At 43.5% G+C, this 25,188-nt stretch overlaps 5 protein-coding genes across 5 annotated transcripts; 2 read left to right on the forward strand and 3 right to left on the reverse strand.

The window, feature by feature from the left end:
• Positions 1-9,395: 9,395 nt before the first annotated feature.
• On the reverse strand, positions 9,396-10,157 carry LOC134191809 (uncharacterized). The gene has a single exon (XM_062660430.1). The coding sequence runs from the start codon at positions 10,122-10,124 to the stop codon at positions 9,396-9,398; it is 729 nt and encodes a 242-aa protein (XP_062516414.1). The 5' UTR covers positions 10,125-10,157.
• A 993-nt stretch (positions 10,158-11,150) lies between these two features.
• Positions 11,151-14,370, forward strand: LOC134191810 (uncharacterized). Its single transcript, XM_062660431.1, has one exon. It carries the CDS (start codon positions 11,151-11,153, stop codon positions 14,259-14,261), a length of 3,111 nt encoding a protein of 1,036 aa, XP_062516415.1. The 3' UTR covers positions 14,262-14,370.
• Positions 14,371-14,762: 392 nt separating this feature from the next.
• On the forward strand, positions 14,763-17,938 carry LOC134191811 (uncharacterized). Its single transcript, XM_062660432.1, has one exon. It carries the CDS (start codon positions 14,763-14,765, stop codon positions 17,778-17,780), a length of 3,018 nt encoding a protein of 1,005 aa, XP_062516416.1. The 3' UTR covers positions 17,781-17,938.
• Positions 17,939-18,051: 113 nt separating this feature from the next.
• LOC134192576 (uncharacterized) lies at positions 18,052-21,081 on the reverse strand. Its single transcript, XM_062661321.1, has one exon. It carries the CDS (start codon positions 20,875-20,877, stop codon positions 18,250-18,252), a length of 2,628 nt encoding a protein of 875 aa, XP_062517305.1. The 5' UTR covers positions 20,878-21,081; the 3' UTR covers positions 18,052-18,249.
• Positions 21,082-21,745: 664 nt separating this feature from the next.
• Positions 21,746-24,983, reverse strand: LOC134192599 (uncharacterized). Its single transcript, XM_062661345.1, has one exon. The coding sequence runs from the start codon at positions 24,907-24,909 to the stop codon at positions 21,850-21,852; it is 3,060 nt and encodes a 1,019-aa protein (XP_062517329.1). The 5' UTR covers positions 24,910-24,983; the 3' UTR covers positions 21,746-21,849.
• Between the last annotated feature and the right edge of the window lie 205 nt (positions 24,984-25,188).

Raw genomic sequence — 25,188 nt, forward strand, 5'->3', positions numbered from 1 at the left:
CAAAGTGTTAATACATGTTAGTTGTGGCCATTTGGCTCAACTGAGTGAGGTGAACATTCTATTTGCCAAGCTTCATGCCAAGCACACCAATAGACCTGGATGTGGTACCTAGAAACCAGGATGTTCAAGAAGGCCCAGTAGGAGTAGAAGTAAGGTAGAGTATTTAATACTGTTAAAATGTTTTGTATCACTTTATAAAGAACCAGCAGTTTCAATCACCTTCGGACAATACAGTTACTCATGAATATGCAAGAAACAGGCCCAGTGCATGCTCATGTACAAACATTTTTCAAAAGCGTACGGTAACTGCCATTCCCTCCCCCTAGCGTACGCTTTGTACGCTCATGAAAATGAAAAAAAACAGACAACCCTTAGCATTGTATTTCCATTAAGTAATAGACAACTGTTCATGAAGATTAACTAAAGTCTTGCCTATGGTAACACCGTTTGTGTGAGTGGCCTTCCTTGCAATGTCTTCAGGACTTCCAGGCTAGATGACGTCCATAATCCCAAAAACCTTACCACTAGGAGATAGAACAGAGAACCTGTCGACTCAACATTGCAACGATAGAATAAATCTTTCTCCATCACTAATGCCATTGCCGCTGCTCCTGCATGATTGCTGAACTAGTAATATAAGATGGTTGGAGAGAATTCCTCACAGTGAGGTCAATATAGGAAGGTTTGTCCTGAAGGAAATTGGGGTGAAAAATATCACCTGGTCTTGAACGATCTTTACTGCTTTAACATTGCTCTCGACGAGTTGTGTGTGTGTGTGTGTGTGTGTGTGTGTGTGTGTGTGTGTGTGTGTGTGTGTGTGTGTGTGCGTGTGCAATAAACAGTCGTGGACAATCTGGTGGCAGTGTTATCAAAGAGTGACGGGATAACAGGTGGCAGTGGTATCTCTATAAATGTCACAAGATCTCTATGACGACACTAGATGGCGAGGACAGCCGCATATCCTGTTGCTACAAAGTCTGATTTGGTTAATAGTAATTCAGCACAGTATCTGTAAGCAGCTGTGGTCACTTTGGCTCTAAAGATCAGTTTACGAAATTGTGGTTTTAGTTTTTCTGGTCAGCGTACTGCGTCCATACATGTTGTTTGGCACATTGTAGTCTTACACCTATCAACATATAACCGGTACTGGAGGAGAGAGTGGAATCAGTCCTGCAGATGCTCATTTCACTATAATTCACTCTATTGTAAAGGTATTTTTATGGCGTTGTTTTTCTGTCTTTGTCTATTCTTTTCTTCAAGTCCAACGGCAATGGGCAAGTAGTGACGGGGGCAGTTGTAGAATAACAACAGAAGCTTCTAGATATAATCCTGCACATTGGCGACTTAGTGATGGCCGCTCTGTCGCTGAAATGGAGTAACAGCACAGTTCGTGTCCTACCTGAGTGTCAGAGTCGCCCTATTCAGGGATAGCACTGTCTCCAATAAGAGAAGGGGAGAGAGAAAATCCCTAAAGAGAGCTTACTCCGCTTAAACCTTGCTGGCGCGGTCAGCGGGCATTCAATTTTGCGATCAAAAGAAAAGAGAAAATGAAAGACTAAAGTTGACGTTTACAACATGGAATGTAAGAACATTACGAGACAATAAAAATGCAATGTCAATCTTGAGTGTCGATCTGCAGTTGTCACTAGAGAACTGAAACAGTGCAAAATTGACATTGCAGCTCTAAATGAAATCCATCTCTCTGGTCAACAAAGTTTTAAAGAAGTTGGTGCTGACTACACTTTCTTTTCATCAGATGTGCCGGTCAGGGAACCTCAAAAAGCAGGTGTTGGTTTTGCAATAAAATTTAGCATTGTACGTAAACTTGAGTTTCTACCTAAAAGCATCAGTTCTCGTTCAATGTCACTACGTATAAATCTTCCTCATGGGTGATATCCCACTCTCATTAGTGCATAAGCACTGACTCTACCATCTTCAGATGCTTTTAAGGAAGAGTTTTACGAAGAACTGACAAAAGATATTCACTCAGTGCCAAGAACAGATAAACTTTTTCTTCTTGGAGATTTTAATGCTCGCGTTGGTCGAGATCATACATCATGGTGTAAAGTAATTGGTCCTCATGGTGTAGGAAAGAAAAATTCCAACGGGACACTGCTTCTTACTTGTGCACAGAACAATTTGGTTATAACAAACACCATCTTTCAACAATCCAACAAATACAAGACAACGCGGATGCATACACGTTTACAGCAATGGCATCTTCTGGACTACGTCATTGTGCTACAACGCAACCAGCGAGATATCAGACAAACTCGAGTGATAAGAAGTTCTAGTAGCTGGTCAGATCATCGGCTTGTGAGGTGCATCACATCTCTTGTCGTCAAGCCCAAGATACATCGGCAACGCTTGTTGCCTACTAAAAAGTTGTGTGCTGAGCGACTATTTGTCAAAGACATTAGATGTCAGTTTCAAGATCAAACGGAGAATTCGATGGCTGGTATTGTAGAATCATCTGACATTGAGCACTTTTGGACCGATTTGACAACAAAGACCTTTCACTGTGCATCTGATGTTTTAGGTCATGCCAAACACAAACATCAGGATTGGTCTGACATGAATGAACCTACGATTCAGCCTCTTCTTGACAGCATGAGGGAAGTTCACCTTGAGTGGATCAGGGATAAATCTTTGACTGCTAAGAAAATAGCTTATACCAGCTTGCATTAGGGTGTGCCAACTACATTACGTTCATTGAAAGAGACCTGGTGGATGAAGAAAGCAGAGAATCTACAAACAGCAGCCGGCAAACATGACATGAAATGATTTTACTCTAGTCTAAGAACAGTTCTTGGTCCACAGTCTAGGAGTATGACACCTGTCTTCTCTCATGATGGCTCAACTTTGCTTACTAAACACGAGGACATTCTTCAGCATTGGGCTGATCACTTCAATCTAGTACTAAATCGTCCTTCTGTTGTTGATGATATGGTTTTAGATGACATTCCACTGCTGCTATGTGATGATCATGTAGCGACGTCTCCCCATGTAGATGAGGTTTCTGATGCAATTCAGCAAATGTCGTCAATTAAAGCATGTGGATTGGATGACCTTCCAGCTGAAATTTTTAAACATGGTGGTAGAATTTTGGTAGAAATATTAACTCAACTCTACAGTCTCATTTGGCAACATGAAGCGGTTCACAAAGACTTCAAAGATGCTACCATAATCCATTTATGCCAAACATATGTGGCAAATCACCTTTATCTACTGCTGGAAAATCATGGCTCGTACTATTTTGAACAGATTACCCAAACATGTCTCTGACAATATACATGTATTGCCAGAGACTCAGTGTGGTTTTCATTGAGGTCGAGGAACTTCTGACATGATCTTTACTGCCAGACAACTTCAAGAAAATTGTCGTGAACATTATAGAGATGTCTACATATCGTATAAGATGTAACATCAGCGGGGAATTTATTTTGGCAGATTGGCGAATTCTTCAGCGAACGTCAATATAAAATCCACCATTAAATTTGGCCACCAGGATATGTTGACGTCATCAGGCACGTGGATCAGCTATCTAACAGCAAAGTGGCAGTACGTCACGCTGATAAGGCCACAAGATGGTAGGTAATCCCTGGTTGCCGTCTGTTGTGCCTATGAATGAGGCTGTGAGGCTATGGATGAAGCAGTCACATTTACGCGAATCACGTTCTTTGCACTGACATAGCAGCTCTTCATCACTATGCAGTAGTTGGAGACCAGTAAGTTAGAGAAATGTGAGCCACGAACACAGCTGTCAATCACAAACTCCTCCATGACCACTTATGGTAAGTTATCTAGCAATTATCAAACAACGATGTCCAACCGCCAAAATATAATTTGCCAATATGCTTTGTCTGTCAATTTTTTAGCAAACTGCCAAAATAAATTCCCGCCAATGTTTCATTTTATACGGTAGTTTTTGTAGTTTTGATTCTATCAACAGAAGTCTCCTAGGAAGACTACTCGGTACAATAGGTTGTCCCTGTAACCTAGTCAACATCATAAAATCATTTCACGATGAAATGTCAGCTAGCGTTACTGACAGTGGAGCTTCTTCCACCTCGTTTGCAGTTACAAATGGTGTTAACCAAGATTGCATTCTAGCACCATTGCTATTTAACATCTTTTTCTGTCATGCTATACGTTGCCTTCAAGAATTATGATAAATTTGTTTACCTTCAATCGCGCTCAGATGAGAACATTTTCAACCTTCGCCGATTCAATGCAAAATCCAAAGTCAGTGACATTCTCATATGTGACCTGCTCTTTGCAGATGATTGTGCCCTTGTTGTGCACAACATAGAGGATATTCAATTCATCGTGGATTGTTTTTCAAATACTGTACAACGTTTTGGGCTCACTGCAAGCCTCAAGAAGTCCAAAGTCTTGCACCAACCAACACCTGGCTTTTCTTATACACCTCCTGTTGTAAAAGTGTATGACACCCCACTGAGATCAGTTGACAAGTTTTCATATTTAGAAAGTACTCTGTCTCAAAACCTTGTTGTCGCAGTTGACAAGTTTTCATATTTAGAAAGTACTCTGTCTCAAAACCTTGTTGTCAATGACAAAATTTCAGTGCAGCTAAGTGGAGCTGGTGATGCTTTTGGCAATCTCACTAGACGCCTTTGGAATGAACATGGCATTACCACAGCCACTAAGGTCAAAGTTTATAGAGCAGTTGTAATCACCACATTACTTTATGGCTGTGAGACTTGGACAATATATAGAAGACACATTAAACAACTTGACCAATTTCACGTGCGATGTCTTTGCAAAATCGCCAATGTCAAATGGCAAGACATTGCCTCGAATTGAGGCTTTGCTACTTTAAGCTCAACTCCAATGATGTGGCCATCTAGTTCGAATGATGGATGATAGAGTCCCTAAGGCAGTGTTTTATGGTCACCTGAAGGAAGGTTCTAGAACAGCAAGAGGTCAGAAATTACGCTTTAAAGACAGACTAAAATCCAATTTGAAATTATTGATGTATCCAACTGGAAATGCTATGCATCAGACAGATCTCTGTGGAGATCTTATTGCAAAAAGTCCTTAGAACACTTTGAAGACCAACGTTTGAAAGTACTCCAACAAAAAGGCAGGAACAGATGACTGCAGTATTCCCTAAGAGTGGCAACTTCACTTGCAATGTTTGTGGACGCTCATGCACAGCATGAATTGGTCTTTGGAAACACAGACAGAGCCATAAATGAGCGTGGTCGTGTCAACCACTCACTCCACCGTGCGCGTGCACGTGTGTGTGTGTGTGTGTGTGTGTGTGTGTGTGTGTGTGTGTGTGTGTGTGTGTTTATAGGAACAATCTATTAACAAATAGAACACTTCCCCAACACTAAATGTTAAGTGAGGTGAAACTGTCACTAAATTAAAGACAGTCTGTAAAATCAGCATGGCATCGTACTGCCATAATCTACAAGTGTCATTTTCCGACTCCCCAGCTTCTGCTGCAATTCCCACATGGGCCGCTGCTTGCACATTATAGCTGGGTTGTGGACAATTTCGTAGCATTTTGTCAAAATATGTTGGTAGACCTTGTTCAAAATCTGGATGAAACACATCACTAGGCCTTGACATATTGATGCAACTGCAACACTGTCCCGTTGGCAATCAGGATTGTCAACTTATAAAGCAAGAAACAGAATCTCGCATAAAAGAATCGTGGTGTTTATTCGCAGTTTGAAGTTGCCACACCCTAGCAGTTGGTCACCCTAATTATCCAAGACGTGACCACATCTGCAACGCTGTGGTGGAGAGGCTGGAAAAAGATGAATTCCTAACCACAAACGTACTGCTGCTACAAGCTCTCTCGGAGGCATTGCAAGGCCGAGTGAAGGATTTGGTAGTGCTCGTAGCCATGCTCTAGTGTGTTGAGCAGAAACAGTGTGTAAGACGTGCACAGTTGCGAAGGCAGCAACTACGTTTGAGTGATGACCATAGTGGAATCAAGAACTTGTAATTGACGTTGAGTAGAAAAGCTGTCAAAGTTACTGTTATGATCTGGTAACAGGATACAAAATTTGTCTTGAGCAGTGGCCTAGGAAATAAGCATGTCTGGGCAAGACGGTTGTTAACTTGTGAGGATGTATGCTTCAATAGTTGTGCTGACAATCATCTGACTGCATTGCAACTTCCAACAAACACAGCAGCCGCAGTCCTGCTAGCTTCCCATAAGCTTAGCCCTCCCAGATGAATAGGGAGTGCAGCTTGTTTCAACACTGGTTCAGGAACTGAAGTTCTTACGATAGTCTCCACGCAATGCCGCACCCCGTGTCAAACCAATGGAAAAGAGGGAGGGTCGATTCCAGTGGAGTCATTCTAAGTAAGTGATCTATTTTCCAAAGTGAAACGCAAGATTGTAACAGGTGTATTTCGACTTGAGGATCTTCAAGGTCATATTGTCTATTTTGACAGTCTAGAACATTATCAATGTGTTTAGAAAGAGAAGCGGTGAACAATTCATTTGATTTATAAATAGGTCAGCCTAGACATTCAGCACTTCCCTTGGTGTGATCAACGTTGAACTTCAGGTTGGGGACTCGAGAAGGGATTGATTTCCAGAAGCCTAGAAGACTTCACACTCGCACAATTAACAAGGAGGCCAAAACTGGGTCCTTTCAAACGTATAGTATTCAAACGAAGCAATAGTAGTACGAGGACCAACGAATGTTCCTTCGTCTAAGAACCATAAATGAAGTAAACTATCAGAAAGGGGACTTATGTTATCAAGGAGTTCCAGAACCAATGAAAATAACAGGGGTCCCAATGGGTCTCCCTGCTGTACTCCTGATAATGATTTCAGACAGTGTTGACCAAGTCTGAGCTCACCCTAACCCTAACCCTAACCCTAACCTTCAGAGTGATACCACCACTGGACCCAACCAAAGAGTTCAGGAAGATCCGATTGAACTCATAGAAGAAAACTAGAACGATGACAATTGTTACATGCATTTGCCTTTAATTGTAGCCTCTGTTTATTTTATTTTGGCTCATCTATGTAACGTAGCATATCTAATATGTACTAGTACTCACTAATACTACTAATACTACTGCTACTGCTACTGCTACTGCTACTGCTACTGCTACAGCTACTGCTACTGCTACTACTGAGAGACATAGCGTATTTGAATAAAAGTACTACGTACATATACTATGAATAAAATATACATACACTTATGTGTCCACAAAACGTTTAACACTACGACTGTAAGGCAAACATAACAACTAGGTAGCGACATTCTGCATGCCCAGAGACATGATATATTCAATTAACAGTAAGACAAACCACTCTCAGCAGAAGCCAAGAGTATACTGTTGTTAGTGATTGGGCGTTTTTTTGGATCTGCACCTCCTGAGACACATAACTGCAGATCGAAGTAATGCGAAGCTTAGTCGACACTGACCCAGCACAGTGTTGTACTGTAGGCCATTTCCTGCTTTTCCAAGACGAGAGATGATAGTCGTTTCAGGAATGTTGATGTTAAGTTGCTTGCTCCTCCTGTGCAAGAGAATATCAGTGGTGTGAAAGAAGCTTGTTCGACTCTTCTGATTCGAGCCTCGTATTTACGTTTCTTTTCTTGCTCTTGTTTCCTGTACAGAGATGATATTGCTGATGATCTATATGACTGAGCACGAGGATTAAAGATTCTGACATCAAAGTATGTTTTCTGAAATCTACCACCCCAGAAACTGCACGCGAAGATGTCCAGCCTGGCTTCATCATCAGTGCTGTTACTCTTCTGAGGCAGTATCTCTCCAGTCAGTTTTTTTGTAAAATTGGTTCTTTCTGGACATCATGACAGACATCATCCAATAAGTTAGCCACAATGTCTCAGGTCTCATTGTGCCTCAGTGTTGGAAATCCACCGGTAGGACGTGAGAGTGAGTGATCAACTGAGAAATGGTCTCCACAAGGGCAGAAATCAGGTAGAAATGCTGGTCGTCAGCCATAGCGTAGACATAGTGCGTCGCAAAACTCAGATTTTGTCAGAAGAAAACTATGCTCTTCTATAGGTAGAGCTGTCAGCCACACAGAAGCACCTTTCTCTTTGGCTAAATGAACAGCACGTTTGAGATTTGTATTGAGGTTGGCAGAAATTTCCTCATCAGTGACATTGATGACAAGATTTTTCTGACATTTGACTGAGGCTTTCAATACGCTTTGTTGTTGTGAAACCTCCTCAGTCATTTGATTTGCTGCTAAAGAATGAGCTTGGTAAGAGGCTCTGTAACTTTCAAGGAGTAAGCAATTGCTTTAGTCAGTGGTTGCAGAAATTGGGCTAAGTTGCTGTTGGTCCTGGCCATATAGGTCCATTTACTGCTTACTCCATGAGTGAAAGCTGAGTAAGCTGCATGTGGCTATGTCTTGGCGATGACAGAGAGACGTTCAATTTCCTTAGTCCAGTTTTCAACTTTGTTCTTGAGAAAAGTGTCACAGAATTTCTTTGTTCCTAGAGCAGCTCCTAGGTATTTCCTACCTTCCGTAGTGATGTTGATATTTGTGTTTCAAAGTGAGCTCTTGCTGCATCAATGTTTCCTTCTTTAACTATCAGCCATGACTTCTTTGCATTAGGCAGATAGCCAAAGGAAGAGCCAAATGTGTTGAGTTTATTCCACCATTGTCTTGAAAAAAGTTTCCCACCTGCTGCAGCGTCGTCAGCATACCAAACTTGTGTTGTCTCTTTTTGTGCTAACCTTTGTCAAAAGAGGAACTGTTGCAAGGGCATACATTGGCATAGCTAATGGATCACCTTGAGTCATGCCTTCTTTAGATATTAGAACTTCACCTCCAACAAATAGGAAAGACGGTTGACAGTATGTGTTGGCAAGCACCAGTAACATGGCAGGACAGTTAACAGAAATATTCGCTAAAGCCACTTGACGGTTCAAGTTATTAAAAGCGTTAGAAGCGTCTACAAGCAAGATTGCTTCTGTATTTGAATCATCAAGGAGAGTTTGCATTGCATGTGTGGCAGATTCAACACCTGATAATTGGCCTGCACAAAGTTGAAGTGGTCCAGCAGCATTCAGTATGTCTGAGTTTGCAATACTAAGGATGGCTTTGCCGATTATCCTTCTTGCTGTTTCACAGATGCCAATTGGTCGAACTCCGGGTTTCTTGTCCAGTGGAATCAGACGACAACTCACCAAACCAGTAAGACCAATTGGATCAACAAATTCTGTTGAGATCCTGCGTGCTAGCAAAGCCAGGGAATTGCAGAGGTCCCTAGAAGGGCCTTGGAATTTGTGCATAGCCTTCTCCAGTCTGCAGCATTCAAACCAGGACCAGCAGCACCCTTGCACTTCAAAGCCATGTTGTGGATGACCACTCCATCAAGCTGATCAAACAAGATTACATGAACAAGAGGAGCTTAGAGACCAGGATCCAACACTGCATCTGGTACCAAAGGTGCGGGATCAGGATGTTTTTTCTTCAATATTTCTCTTACTAGCTGGTGTAAACCATCATCAATGCATTCATCCAAAGATAGAACACCACAATCAGCCTCGTCTGAGAGAAATCTCCCTGCAGCCCTGTCATCACCTTTTTTCATGTAATTTGCAAATTTTCGAGATGAATCCGTTTTCATGTTTGAACGACAGGACTGAGCTCGATTACCCAGATGTAATTGAATTGTTCTTGCTTCTCTAAGTAGACCTTGGATATCACCTTCCAGCCAGGATGGCATTCGTCGTGTGGGACAAGATGCATGATCTCGGGGCTTCGATTTCATGTTAGGCCTTTGCAGCAAAAGATGTGGCATTACCATTGCAGCTGTGATTGCAACAGATTCCAAAGCAGTAGCTTCAGCATGAGCTTGAAATAGTCTGGCCAGTTCAGACATGAATTGTTTCCCAGATGTACCCCAAGGCACCTGAAACATGTTCTTTCTCCAATGAACAACTTCTTGATAAGCTTGATCAATAAGCGCAAGAAAATGACCTCCATCTATAGAACCCCAAGTAAAATTGGGTAATGCCATTACTTGGTAGGTAGGCAACTTGTACATCATTTCATCTATAGTACTTGAATTTGCCCCTTGATAAGATGTATATTTATCTACTAGTGGATTTGTCACCTGGTGTGGACAACTGAACATGTGTTTGTCAGTTCTTGCACAGGACTGGAATTGGTGTTAGCTTTCACTTGAGCTTGATTTAGGTTGTTGGAAATGTCAAGCGACTCACTGAAGTGTGGAGGAGAAAAGTGACAGTTGGAACAGCTGACAACCGAACTGTAAGATAGTGGTTTGTCTTGACAAGATCGTTGATTGATTGACAAGTCCATTAGCGTAGGTGACTGATAGTCAACACTTGACTTGATTGGTTTCTTCAAAGTTTCTAGAGGTGTTGCTGTTGGATCAATTATGGTTTGAACAGAAAGTGCCTTCCTTGGGTTTTTCTTGTAAGACACCGCAGTGACAGTTGTTGAGTGTTTCAGTTGATTTCCCCCTCGAGCCTTCCAATTCGTGCAGCGGCTATGGTTGAGAGGATTGCAATTGGTGCACCTTTCGCCCAATTTAGCACAGCTACAACTCTGGCAGCGACCGCTGCTGTTGCACAAGCAGCATTTAGACATCACGAAGAGATCACTTGGTTGTCAAGAGACTCAAGAGCAGTAGTCAATTTCAAACCTCAAACCGTTACGCAGCAAAGTGAACTGGCGAGACAGTAGGAGAAGGTATAGATACCCGAAACAGATAGAATCAAAACAAGACTTAGTGCTGTTCGTGAACAGTGATTCAAACTGCCAACAATGAACCAGACAACGAGCGTCGGCTAACGTCAGCAGGCGTCCATTGACATACTACTACTACTACTACTACTGCTACTGCTACTACTACCCCGGATATGTCATGTCGATGCACTGACATGTTCCGTCTCCCTTGTTTTCCATCTTTGCTGGGGTATTCCAGATAAACGGGAGATAAAAGTGACAAGTCTGCTTCATAACAAGTGGTTCTTGGTTTCTGAACGTTCGGTTTGCTCTACTTTTCATTGCAACGGTCGACGGTTTGAATTTTGAACAACTCTGGATTATGAAGTGCTGCTCGTGCAATGCTACCGGTCGATGTAAGAGCTGTTCCTGTGCTCGCAGGAAGGAACGTTGCTCTAATTGCAATCCGATGAACCATCAGCGTTGTATGAACACGTCACCAGCAGTTGACGTTTCTTCAAACATTATTTCGGAGTCCAGTTTTGTGCAGAGTAACGAAGAAGATCACCGAGGAAATGGTATTGTAAATGCAGACATTACGCTCATTCAAATTCAAAATTCGAAATCATCCGGGCCATCCAGACAGAATCACGTGACTTTCGACAAGGCCAGTAGTCGTTTTCATGAGTCTGAAACAGGTAATGATAATGTGAACAAACTTACCGGTCAACTGCCTGCCTACAAACCACGTAGTGCTCCAAGTTTTACTTGGGGTGACGTGAATGGCATGGAAGTTGAGAAAGAATTAGATTCCATCTACAAAGAAGTCGTATTCTGGAAGAAAAACCTGTTCCTACTTCCATCCGGGAAAGTGGGTAAGGAGTTTGTTGCAGAAATGACACGTCTAGTAGAGTCGTTTGCAAATGCAACGTCACTGGAGGGTATTGCTATGAAAGCTCTGGTAGTTTTTCAAGTTGTGGTCTTTCAGAAGCCCCATGCAAAATCCAAATCTCGAGATCACATCCAATGTGTTCAAAGACGTTTGGAATTGTGGAAGATGGGAAGGTTTGACGATCTGGTAAGAGAGGGCCGTACCTTGCAATGTCGACTAAATCACAGCCTCCGTAGTATCCCGGATGTCCAGGTGGCTAGGGTTTTTAGTCGTCTTGTCATTCAAGGTAAGGTCAACGCAGCCCTTCGATATGTGTCTGACAATGCCAACTGTGGCGTTTTGTCTCTTGATGCGGTGATTGATAACAATGGTAGTACAGTTAAAGACTTGCTGCGAGTCAAACATCCTGAACAGCAACCGTTATGTGACGAGATCTTCTTGAATGGTCCCGTTAATGACTTATCACATGTTATATTTGACAAGATTGATGGATCAGCTATTCGCTCTGCTGCTCTGAGAACCCAGGGCGCTGGTGGACCATCTGGTGTGGATTCCACAGCTTGGAAACGTCTATGCTGTTCTTTTCAGAAGCAGTCAGCTGAGCTGTGCAACGCCCTAGCAGGTCTAGCACGACGCATATGTTGTGATTTTGTGGATCCAAGTGCTATCCAGGCTCTTGTTGCATGCCGTTTGATTCCTTTAGACAAGAATCCTGGATTACGTCCAATCGGAATTGGTGAGACCTTCCGCAGGATTATTGCCAAGGCGATAATGAGAGTTATCAAGGACGACGTCTGCCATACTGCTGGACCTTTGCAAGTGTGTGCAGGACAAGAAGGTGGATGTGAAGCGGCTATTCATGCGATGCGCACAATATTTGACAACGATGAGACTGAGTGCGTTCTTCTGGTTGATGCCTCGAATGCTTTTAATTGCCTAAATCGACGGGCAGCGCTTCACAATGCTAGAATCTTGTGTCCGGCTATTGCAACGGTTCTCATAAATACATACAGGGACGAGGTTTTGATGTTCGTTGTGGGAGGCGAGATAATCAGATCAGCTGAAGGAACAACACAGGGTGATCCGCTGGCGATGTCCATGTACGCGATTGGCATCCTGCCGCTCATCACTCAACTTCAATGTGAAACCAAGCAAGTCTGGTATGCTGATGACGCAACAGGTGCAGGGTGCATTAGAGGTGTGAGGCAGTGGTGGAATGACATTGTCAAAGTCGGCCCCAAGTTCGGATATCACGCAAACGCTGTTAAAACTTGGTTGATAGTAAAGCAGAACAAATTGGAAGATGCCCGCTCTGCATTTGCTGATACGGCAGTACAAATCACAACATCAGGTAAACGACATCTAGGTGCTGCTTTAGGGCACCCTTCGTTTGTTCGTGAATACGTTGACAGTAAAGTCAATGAGTGGGTTCGTCAAGTGGAAAAACTATCAACCATTGCTGTAACTCATCCTCATGTCGCATACTCAGCTTTTACTCAAGGTTTGGCCCATCGCTGGTCCTATCTCTTGAGAACTGTTCCATCTATATCTGAAATGCTCAAGCCGTTAGAAGAAGTCATCCACCAACGATTTTTGCCTAGACTGACTGGTCAACCAGTGTGCGGTGCAGACATGAGAGACCTCTTGTCATTACCTTGCAATCTCGGTGGGTTGAACATTTCTGATCCGTCGAAGACTGCTGAATCACTATTTGCAGCTTCCGAGCACATCACTGCGCCTTTGGCTGCTCTTATTGTCGAACAAGAGAACGCCATCACAGTGTCTCCATTGGAAACAAAAAGAAGAAAATCTGAGATCAAGGCCAAGACACAAGCTTTCCACAATGAGACCTTGGAGAAGTTGCAAACAAATGCATCACCGCAAATAAAAGGGAGCTTGGAAGTCCTATCCGAAAAGGGAGTATCGGGCTGGCTTACCGTGCAGCCTATTGAAGAGCATGGTTTCCATCTTGCCAAGAACGATTTTCGTGATGCTCTGTGCTTAAGATATGGCTGGCCTTTATCAGATTTGCCCTCGAAATGTGAATGCGGCCTCAGTTTTAACGTCGACCATGTCATGATATGCCAGAAAGGCGGCTTTCCCACGCTAAGGCACAACGAGATCCGGAACATCACAGCTGATCTTCTAAGGGAGGTTTCTACAGATGTTACAATCGAACCTGTACTTCGTCCCTTGGATGGAGAACAGCTTGCGCATCGCACTGCCATTACAGATGATAACGCTAGGGTCGACATTTCTGCTAGAGGAGTGTGGAGGCATGGAGAACGGGCATTTTTTGATGTGAGGGTTTTCTACCCAAACGCTGCTTCCAACCGCAAACACTCTTCACTCAAATCCGCCTATGTGAGTCACGAGAATGAGAAGAAACGCGCTTACGGTGAGAGAATTCGGGAAGTTGAGCATGGGTCTTTCACTCCATTAGTGTTTACGTCATACGGAAGCACAGGCCCAGAGGCAACAACCTTCTATAAGCGAGTGGCAAGTCTGCATGCAGCCAAGTCAGGAGAGCAGTACAGTAGAATTATGCAATTAATTCGCTGTAGATTGAGTTTTGCCCTACTTCGCTCGAGTATACTGTGTATCCGTGGAACAAGATCCTCTACGTATAGACCTATCAAAGTGGACCTGCTGGGACTCATTGAAAGTGAGGCCCACCTAGATGAGTAGGTGGTGACTATAGCTTGTGATAATAGTTAAGCATACAGTGTAATGACGTAAAGTAGTAACTGACTTTTAATTGTTTGTTTTGCTGCGTGCGTATATCTGTCACTTATAGTGTTGTATACTACTACTACTACTACTACTACTACTACTACTACTACTGCTACTACTACTACTATCCCGGATGTGTCATGGCGTAGTGACTCTGTTTTTGGCTCGTCTGTTTTCCATTCTCCTGGGATAGTACAACTGCAAGGTTTGAAGAAGTTGGTAAGATTACTTTCTAAGAAGACCAGACAGCATATCCAACGTTATCTTGCTCCGTTTTTCACTACCACGTCACAACGGTTGGAGATTTGAATTTGGAACAACCCTGTTTCTAGCCCTGTCACTCTTGTTCAGCTTGTAGAGGTATTTATGATGAAGTGTTGTTCTTGCAACGCCACTGGAAGATGCAAGAGCTGTTCTTGCGCACGTAAAGGCGTGATCTGCTCTAATTGCAATCCTATGAACCACTTACGTTGTCAGAACACGCTTGTACCACCTGCCATCTCTCCATCGATTGATTCAGTACCCATTGCTGGTGCTGGGTCCGGTTCTTCACAGTGCAACGTCAGCCAGCAAGTTGATGGTGAGGGGGTGAGAGGAGATGTTGGGGGAAGTGGTGCGGGTCGGTTGCCTTCATTCAAGCCTCAAAGCGATCCAAATTTCTATTGGGCAGACAAGGATGGACATCAAGTAGTTGCTGAAATAAATAACATCTACAAAGAGGTCGTCTTTTGGAAGAAGAATATATTTCTACCACCATCAGGTAAAGCTGGTAACGAATTCATACAGGAAATGTCTCGTTTGTTACAAGCGTATGCTGATGCTACTCCATTGGAAAGCATTGCGTTAAAGGCTTTTGTTGTTATGCAAGTACTTATCTTGCAGAAGCCTCATGCACGTTCTAAATCCAAAGATCATGTGCAATGTGTCCAGAGACGACTAGAATTGTGGCATTCTGGTAGATTTGATGAGTTGGTGAGAGAAGGAAGGACACTGCAATGTCGCCTTCCTCCTGGTCAGAAAGTTGTCTCAGATGATCAAATAGCCAGAATTTTCACGCGCTTAATGATCCAGGGGAAGACGAATGCTGCCCTTCGATACCTATCTGCCAATTCAAGATGTAGTGTTCTGTCCCTTGATGCCATTGTTGAAGAAAATGGGTCTACAGTCAAGGATTTACTAAAGCTCAAGCATCCTCATTCCCAACTTCCTTGTCTTTCTGGTCTCCTCAAGGGTCCTATTGAAGTGAAGTCATCAGTGATCTTTGACAGTATTGATGGTGTTGCCATTCGATCTGCGGCTCTAAGAACACAGGGAGCCGGAGGTCCATCTGGGGTTGATTCCACAGCGTGGCGTCGTTTTTGCTGCTCATTTAAAAAGTCATCGTCTGATCTATGTAATTCTCTTGCAGCTGTTGCGAGACGTCTGTGTTCAGATCTTGTGGACCCTCGTGCAATTCAAGCTTTCGTTGCCTGTCGCCTAATCCCTATCGATAAATGTCCTGGTCTAAGGCCAATAGGAATAGGGGAAACATTTCGAAGAATTGTTGCAAAGTCAATAATGAAAGTCGTGAAAGGTGATGTTTGTGACGCTGCTGGATGTTTGCAACTTTGTGCTGGCCAAGAAGGTGGATCGGAAGCTGCTATTCGTGCAATGCGTACAATTTTTGATAGTGAGGAAAGCGACTGTGTGCTGTTAGTTGATGCGTCAAATGCGTTCAATGCTCTGAATCGACGGGCTGCTCTCCATAACATTCGAATCCTATGCCCAACAATTGCTACTGCTCTCATCAACACGTACAGGGATTCAATCTCCTTGTTTGTAATTGGTGGTGACATCATTGCATCTTTGGAAGGAACAACACAAGGAGATCCCCTTGCCATGTCAATGTATGCATTGGGTATCTTGCCTCTGATAAATCGAATTGCTGGTTTATGCAAACAGGTGTGGTTCGCTGATGATGCAACTGGTTCAGGAAAGTTAAAGAATGTTCGTCAATGGTGGAGTGCAATCGTTGAACACGGTCCAACCTTTGGTTACCATCCAAATGCCACGAAGACCTGGTTAATTGTAAAAGAGAATTTGATGGAAGAAGGAAGGAAGGTGTTCTGTGATACCAGTGTAAACATAACAAATTCAGGAAAACGGCACCTGGGTGCGGCACTAGGTGACACATCTTTTGTCAACGAATATGTTGGTTGCAAAGTCCAGGATTGGGTTCAACAAATTGAGTCTCTTTCAGCCATTGCTTGTACAAATCCTCATGTCGCCTACTCAGCCTTTGTCCAGGGCCTAGTTCATAAATGGTCATACCTTTTCCGCACTGTCCCTGATATTGCGTCTGTTGTGAAACCTTTGGAAGATGCCATTTGTCATCGATTTTTGCCTGCTCTGACTGGACAGTCTGTGTTTGGGATGGAAATGAGAGAAGCTCTTTCTCTTCCTTGCAATCTTGGGGGTCTAAACATTTCTAACCCGACCAAAATGTCTGATATTTCTTTTCGTGCTTCGCAACATATCACTGCACCCCTTGTGCACTCGATTGTTGCTCAAGAACAGCTATACACTATATCGTCTGCTGACATGATAACAAGGAAAAGCGAGATGAAATCGCAGAGGCGAAACTTCAATCGCCAGCTTTTGGATTCGCTCAAAGACAATGCATCCTCTTCTTTGGCTAGATCGTTTGAATTAGCCTCAGAGAAGGGTGCATCAAGTTGGCTTACAGTACATCCAATTGAAGAACACGGCTTTCACCTGTCTAAGGGTGACTTCAGGGATGCACTATGCTTAAGGTATGGTTGGAAACTATCTGATATTCCTTATCAATGTGAATGTGGTGAATCATTTAACATCGATCACTCCATGGTATGTAAGAAAGGGGGATTCCCGACCCTAAGACATAATGAAGTCAGAGACATAACAGCTGATTTACTACGAGAAGTCTGTCATGATGTTGTTACTGAGCCTACCTTGCAACCGCTATCAGGTGAAAGTTTTAGTTATTCTACTGCCAACGTAATGCCGGAGGCTAGAGCGGATATCTCTGCTCGTGGCGTGTGGAGGGCTGGAGAAAGAGCATTCTTCGATGTAAGGGTATTCTACCCAAACGCTCCATCCAGCTTGAAACACCCCAACTTAGAATCTGCTTTTAGAGTGCATGAGAATGAGAAGAAACGTCAGTATGGTGAGCGAATACGAGAAATTGAACACGGATCTTTTACTCCACTTGTCTTCAGTTCGACAGGAAGCACAGGTCGAGAGGCTACTACGTTCTATAAGCGCCTTGCAAGTCTCCATGCAGCAAAATCGGGTGAACACTACAGCAAAGTTATGCAGTTGATAAGATGCAGGCTTTCTTTTGCTCTTCTACGATCAAGCATCTTATGCATTCGTGGAACACGATCCAGTTTCTATAGACCTATCAAAGTGGACTTGTTGGGACTCATTGAAAGTGAGGCCCATCTAGATGAGTAGATGTTGACTATAGCTTATCTTGATAGTTTAGGCATAATAACGTAAAGTAGTAACTGTCTCTTAGTGGTAACCATCTTTAGTTGTTTGTTTTGCTGCGTGGGTGTTATCTGTCAGCTGCTAATATTTGGTGTTTTGGCTTTTTGAAATATACTACTACTACTACTACTACTGCTAAGAGAACTGGTGTATTTGAACAATCAAACGGCATCTGCTAACACACTACTACTACTACTACTTGAATAAACTACTACTACTACTACTACTACTGAGAACTGGTGTATTTGAACAATCAAACGGCATCTGCTAACACACTACTACTACTACTACTTGAATAAACTACTACTACTACTACTACTAATAATAATAATAAAATCTCTACTACTTTTTTCAAAATACTACTACTGTATGTAAAAGCTTCCTCTATAGCAACAAGTTTCTAGGTTGTAACAACTTTGAGATAAACAGTCTTCTATAATCTACTTTCTGCTGCTTCCAGCAGAATGTTGAAGTCCCTTGAGGTTCTGTGAAGCTTGGACCTGCATCCTCGCAAACACATCACGCAGGCCCGAAGGAGTGCAAATGACAGTCGACATCTCAGCCAGTTGATAGTTGTGCTGTACTCGGTGTGGTGCTTTTCCGATAAAAGTGAGGCTAGTCTTTTCAAAAAAATAGACGTCAGTTTACTGCATCCTCCAGTGCATGCTAAAATGATTGGCGTGAACGATGAAAGCTCCACGTTATTAATTCGTTCCTCGTATCGCCTTTTCTTCTCTTGTTCCTGCCGTTTATATAATGACGGGATCTGCACTGATTTGTAGGATGAGGCATTAGGGTTGAAGACCCTGACGTCAAAGAAAGTTCGTTGGAAGTGCCCACCCCAAAATCCACTGACAGCAATATCAAGTCTGGCATTTTCGTCAGAGGTAGTACAGCGTTTTTGAAACACCTCGCCGTTGAGAGGTTGCAGAACGGGCTCTTTGTGTACATCGTGGCAAACCTCTGTCAACAAGTTGGTAAATAAATCGCGGACCTCGTTATGGCGGATGCTGGGGTATCCTCCTGTTGGACATGACAGAGAGTGATCTACTGAGAATTTAGATCCACATGGACATATGTCTGGGAGGTTGGACGGGTGCCAACCGTATCTGAGGCACAGGGCATCCCGAAACGCAGATTTGTGCAAAGTGAATCCGTGTTGCTCTAGTGGGATTGCGGTCAGCCAGCAGGAGGCACCCTTCTCACAGGCCAATTCAACTGAACGTTTCAATTCCACAGATAGATCATTGACAGTGATTTCAGAATGAGACTTTTGTGCTAGATGTTTTTGCTGGCGAATGCTAGCTTTCATAGAATTCTGCTTGGTAGGAACGTTATCCAGGTTTGTTTCTTGTTGCACAATTCGGTTGACCAGTGGCGCACAAATTAACTTTGAGTATTCCAGCTCACAAGTCAACGAACGTGGATCTACAATTCCAAGGCCGCCTAGTCGAGGTGGTAATGCAAAAAGCCTTCTCATCTTGTCTCCTGGAGTACTTCTATTGGTTATGGCGGGAATCAGTTTGGATCGTAACGCCTCCTCCAGAGGATTAAGGTACGCTGCAAAGTTTTCATTGGTTCTGAGTGCAAATTTCCAGCGTCCAATCAGACCCCGTGTGAATATCGAGTGAGCAGCTTGTGGTTGAGTTTGGGCAATGCAACTGAGTCGCTCTACTTGTAACTTCCAATTGGTCACCTTTTCTTGCAGGAAGTTATTGCAGAAATCTTTGTTTCCAATAGCAGCTCCAAGGTACTTTTGTCCTTCTGTAGTAATGTTGATATTGGTATTTTCAAAGAGATGTGTAGCTTTGTCAATATTTCCTGATTTCACTAGCAACCATGACTTTTTGGGATTTGGAAGATACCCAAACATAGCACCTAAGTCAACCAACCTGTTCCACCATTTATGTAGACAGTCTAGCGAGCCTCCAGCAGCTGCATCATCTGCATACCATACCTGCTTTGTACCATTCGTCTGCACACTCTTTAGAAGTGGAATTGTGGCCAGAGCATACATTGGCATCGCTAAGGGATCTCCTTGAGTTGTTCCTTCACTAGAAAGCAACGTTTCTCCACCTACAAACAATGAAGAAGGTTGTCGATACGTGTTGGCCAAGATTGGAAAGATGGCTGGGCAGTTGACAGATATGTTAGCCAGAGCAACTTGACGGTTCAAAGTATTGAAAGCATTGGTTGCGTCTACAAATAGCACGGCCTCTGTTTCATCTTCATCATAAATACCTCGAATAGCGTGTATGGCAGCCTCGCATCCGACGTTCTGACCAGCACAGAGTTGTAGGGGTCCGGCTACGTTCAAAATATCTGACTTTACCACACTCAGGACAGCCTTGCTAATTATTCTACGAAGTGTTTCACAAACTCCAATTGGTCTGACACCAGGTCTCTTGTCCAGGGGTATTAGCCGGCAAGCAACCAGAGCCGAAATCCCACTCGGGTCGATAAACTGCGTTGCAATCCTGCGAGTTGTTGAAGCTATTGAGTCACAGAGATTTCTAGACAAGACTTTGAATCCAGTGCACAAACGTCTCCATGCAGCCGCATCTAAGCCTGATGGACCTGCAGCACCCTGGCATTTAAGTGACATGGCACGAATGAGATAGCCATCAATCTTGTCGAAGAGAATGGGATGTGTAGGAGGTGCCTGAGATTTGGAGTCCAGGACAGCTTCCTTAAACATAGGAGCTGGGTCAGGGTGTTTGTCTTTCAGAACATCTCTAACTGACTTGTGAGAGCCAGGAATACATTCGTCTAGTTCTAGCAAACCACAGTTGTCCTCATCTGATAGGAGTCGCTGGGCAGCATTGATATTTCCCTTTTGCAACAAAAGTGCAACTTTTCTTGATTGATCACACTCTCTATCCTGAGGACAATTCCGAGTACTGTGGCATCGAAGATGAGACTGGATCGTTCTGCCTTCTGCAATCAAACCTCCTATGTCACCCTTTTTCCAGGTTTCCAATCGACGACTTAAACAAGAGGAGTTCTGTTGTACACTGGATCTAGTGTGAGGTCTTTGGAGCAACAGATGAGGCATGAGCATAGCAGCAGTTATTGCGACTGACTCGAGATCAGATTCATTTGCAAATGCATAAAATAGCCTTGTAAGTTCAGAAACGAAGTGTCCACCAGAGGATCCGTAAGGCACTTGAAATAAATTCCGTTTCCAATGAACGACTTCACGATATGCTTGGTCTATCTGATCTTTTATATCTGCTCCAGGTACACCACCCCAGTTGAAATTAGGAGGCAGTAACACTACTACTACTACTGAGAGAACTGGTGTATTTGAACTACTACTACTACTACTACTACTACTACTACTACTACTGTTTTGCTGCGTGCGTATATCTGTCACTTATAGTGTTGTATGTTATTTAGTTTGTTGAAATGTATACTACTACTACTACTACTACTACTCCTACTCCTACTCCTACTCCTACTGCTACTGCTACTGCTACTGCTACTGCTACTGCTACTGCTACTGCTACTGCTACTGCTACTGCTACTGCTACTACTACTACTACTACTACTACTACTACTACTGAGAACTGGTGTATTTGAACAATCAAACGGCATCTGCTAACACACTACTGAGAAGATATGGTGTATTTGAAACAATAGCAGACTACGTATACACAAACGGCAACCTACAGCGAATGGCAATAAACTATTACTACTACTAAACAATTATTGTCATATACAATAGTACAACTTTTACTACTACTATGTCATGTACAGTAAAGTCACTAAGCTGAGGAGGCCAGGTGCCCCTCAGACGTAGCCAGGAGAATATTGTTTTCCGGCCTGACGTAGCGTTTGCACCTGCTGCCCCTGATGCACTACTGCTAACACACTACTACTACTACTACTTGAATAAACTACTACTACTACTACTAATAATAATAAAATCTCTACTACTTTTTTCAAAATACTACTACTGTATGTAAAAGCTTCCTCTATAGCAACAAGTTTCTAGGTTGTAACAACTTTGAGATAAACAGTCTTCTATAATCTACTTTCTGCTGCTTCCAGCAGAATGTTGAAGTCCCTTGAGGTTCTGTGAAGCTTGGACCTGCATCCTCGCAAACACATCACGCAGGCCCGAAGGAGTGCAAATGACAGTCGACATCTCAGCCAGTTGATAGTTGTGCTGTACTCGGTGTGGTGCTTTTCCGATAAAAGTGAGGCTAGTCTTTTCAAAAAAAATAGACGTCAGTTTACTGCATCCTCCAGTGCATGCTAAAATGATTGGCGTGAACGATGAAAGCTCCACGTTATTAATTCGTTCCTCGTATCGCCTTTTCTTCTCTTGTTCCTGCCGTTTATATAATGACGGGATCTGCACTGATTTGTAGGATGAGGCATTAGGGTTGAAGACCCTGACGTCAAAGAAAGTTCGTTGGAAGTGCCCACCCCAAAATCCACTGACAGCAATATCAAGTCTGGCATTTTCGTCAGAGGTAGTACAGCGTTTTTGAAACACCTCGCCGTTGAGAGGTTGCAGAACGGGCTCTTTGTGTACATCGTGGCAAACCTCTGTCAACAAGTTGGTAAATAAATCGCGGACCTCGTTATGGCGGATGCTGGGGTATCCTCCTGTTGGACATGACAGAGAGTGATCTACTGAGAATTTAGATCCACATGGACATATGTCTGGGAGGTTGGACGGGTGCCAACCGTATCTGAGGCACAGGGCATCCCGAAACGCAGATTTGTGCAAAGTGAATCCGTGTTGCTCTAGTGGGATTGCGGTCAGCCAGCAGGAGGCACCCTTCTCACAGGCCAATTCAACTGAACGTTTCAATTCCACAGATAGATCATTGACAGTGATTTCAGAATGAGACTTTTGTGCTAGATGTTTTTGCTGGCGAATGCTAGCTTTCATAGAATTCTGCTTGGTAGGAACGTTATCCAGGTTTGTTTCTTGTTGCACAATTCGGTTGACCAGTGGCGCACAAATTAACTTTGAGTATTCCAGCTCACAAGTCAACGAACGTGGATCTACAATTCCAAGGCCGCCTAGTCGAGGTGGTAATGCAAAAAGCCTTCTCATCTTGTCTCCTGGAGTACTTCTATTGGTTATGGCGGGAATCAGTTTGGATCGTAACGCCTCCTCCAGAGGATTAAGGTACGCTGCAAAGTTTTCATTGGTTCTGAGTGCAAATTTCCAGCGTCCAATCAGACCCCGTGTGAATATCGAGTGAGCAGCTTGTGGTTGAGTTTGGGCAATGCAACTGAGTCGCTCTACTTGTAACTTCCAATTGGTCACCTTTTCTTGCAGGAAGTTATTGCAGAAATCTTTGTTTCCAATAGCAGCTCCAAGGTACTTTTGTCCTTCTGTAGTAATGTTGATATTGGTATTTTCAAAGAGATGTGTAGCTTTGTCAATATTTCCTGATTTCACTAGCAACCATGACTTTTTGGGATTTGGAAGATACCCAAACATAGCACCTAAGTCAACCAACCTGTTCCACCATTTATGTAGACAGTCTAGCGAGCCTCCAGCAGCTGCATCATCTGCATACCATACCTGCTTTGTACCATTCGTCTGCACACTCTTTAGAAGTGGAATTGTGGCCAGAGCATACATTGGCATCGCTAAGGGATCTCCTTGAGTTGTTCCTTCACTAGAAAGCAACGTTTCTCCACCTACAAACAATGAAGAAGGTTGTCGATACGTGTTGGCCAAGATTGGAAAGATGGCTGGGCAGTTGACAGATATGTTAGCCAGAGCAACTTGACGGTTCAAAGTATTGAAAGCATTGGTTGCGTCTACAAATAGCACGGCCTCTGTTTCATCTTCATCATAAATACCTCGAATAGCGTGTATGGCAGCCTCGCATCCGACGTTCTGACCAGCACAGAGTTGTAGGGGTCCGGCTACGTTCAAAATATCTGACTTTACCACACTCAGGACAGCCTTGCTAATTATTCTACGAAGTGTTTCACAAATTCCAATTGGTCTGACACCAGGTCTCTTGTCCAGGGGTATTAGCCGGCAAGCAACCAGAGCCGAAATCCCACTCGGGTCGATAAACTGCGTTGCAATCCTGCGAGTTGTTGAAGCTATTGAGTCACAGAGATTTCTAGACAAGACTTTGAATCCAGTGCACAAACGTCTCCATGCAGCCGCATCTAAGCCTGATGGACCTGCAGCACCCTGGCATTTAAGTGACATGGCACGAATGAGATAGCCATCAATCTTGTCGAAGAGAATGGGATGTGTAGGAGGTGCCTGAGATTTGGAGTCCAGGACAGCTTCCTTAAACATAGGAGCTGGGTCAGGGTGTTTGTCTTTCAGAACATCTCTAACTGACTTGTGAGAGCCAGGAATACATTCGTCTAGTTCTAGCAAACCACAGTTGTCCTCATCTGATAGGAGTCGCTGGGCAGCATTGATATTTCCCTTTTGCAACAAAAGTGCAACTTTTCTTGATTGATCACACTCTCTATCCTGAGGACAATTCCGAGTACTGTGGCATCGAAGATGAGACTGGATCGTTCTGCCTTCTGCAATCAAACCTCCTATGTCACCCTTTTTCCAGGTTTCCAATCGACGACTTAAACAAGAGGAGTTCTGTTGTACACTGGATCTAGTGTGAGGTCTTTGGAGCAACAGATGAGGCATGAGCATAGCAGCAGTTATTGCGACTGACTCGAGATCAGATTCATTTGCAAATGCATAAAATAGCCTTGTAAGTTCAGAAACGAAGTGTCCACCAGAGGATCCGTAAGGCACTTGAAATAAATTCCGTTTCCAATGAACGACTTCACGATATGCTTGGTCTATCTGATCTTTTATATCTGCTCCAGGTACACCACCCCAGTTGAAATTAGGAGGCAGTAACACTCTGTACTGAGGGATAGCTGGCAGGTCAATGGCATCACTAGATTGATCTTGAGAAGCTTCATGAAGAACGACTTCTTGTTGTGTGACAGACTGATATGCAGTTCCAGTCTCTGCTGAAATGACTGGAGGAGCTTCCTCTACTTGAACCGGGCTCTTTGAGCTACCTAGCTCCCTGTCGTTCATGCTGACAATTCTGCGTGCTCTTAGAGATGCATTCCTCATTGATTCCACTGTCTCCGCAACAAGTACACTCCTGCTGGGCGAGTGACCTGAGTAATCCAGAGCCGTTCCATAACTAGTAGGAAAAGCGTTACTTGGATTTGTCTGCTGAAGCGGCGTAGAAGCTGTGGACATCTGCTTATCCGAACAAAGAGACTGAGACTGACGTTTTTGTGATGAACATTGTGTCAAATCCTTTTGAAGTGCCTCAGAGTAAGACATAGGTGTCTGAGATCTTCTAGAAACTTCTAGAGATTCACGTGTGTCACATACCAGAGTGGT

Source organism: Corticium candelabrum, chromosome 16, assembly GCF_963422355.1.
Source record: "Corticium candelabrum chromosome 16, ooCorCand1.1, whole genome shotgun sequence".
Classification (NCBI taxonomy): Eukaryota; Metazoa; Porifera; class Homoscleromorpha; order Homosclerophorida; family Plakinidae; genus Corticium; species Corticium candelabrum.

Excerpts from the sequence above, each read along its gene's own strand:
- LOC134192599 (XM_062661345.1), bottom strand. The coding sequence starts at position 24,909 with ATGAGGAATGCATCTCTAAGAGCACGCAGAATTGTCAGCATGAACGAC.
- LOC134191811 (XM_062660432.1), top strand. The coding sequence starts at position 14,763 with ATGAACCACTTACGTTGTCAGAACACGCTTGTACCACCTGCCATCTCT.
- LOC134192576 (XM_062661321.1), bottom strand. The coding sequence starts at position 20,877 with ATGCTCATGCCTCATCTGTTGCTCCAAAGACCTCACACTAGATCCAGT.
- LOC134191810 (XM_062660431.1), top strand. The coding sequence starts at position 11,151 with ATGAACCATCAGCGTTGTATGAACACGTCACCAGCAGTTGACGTTTCT.
- LOC134191809 (XM_062660430.1), bottom strand. The coding sequence starts at position 10,124 with ATGTTCAGTTGTCCACACCAGGTGACAAATCCACTAGTAGATAAATAT.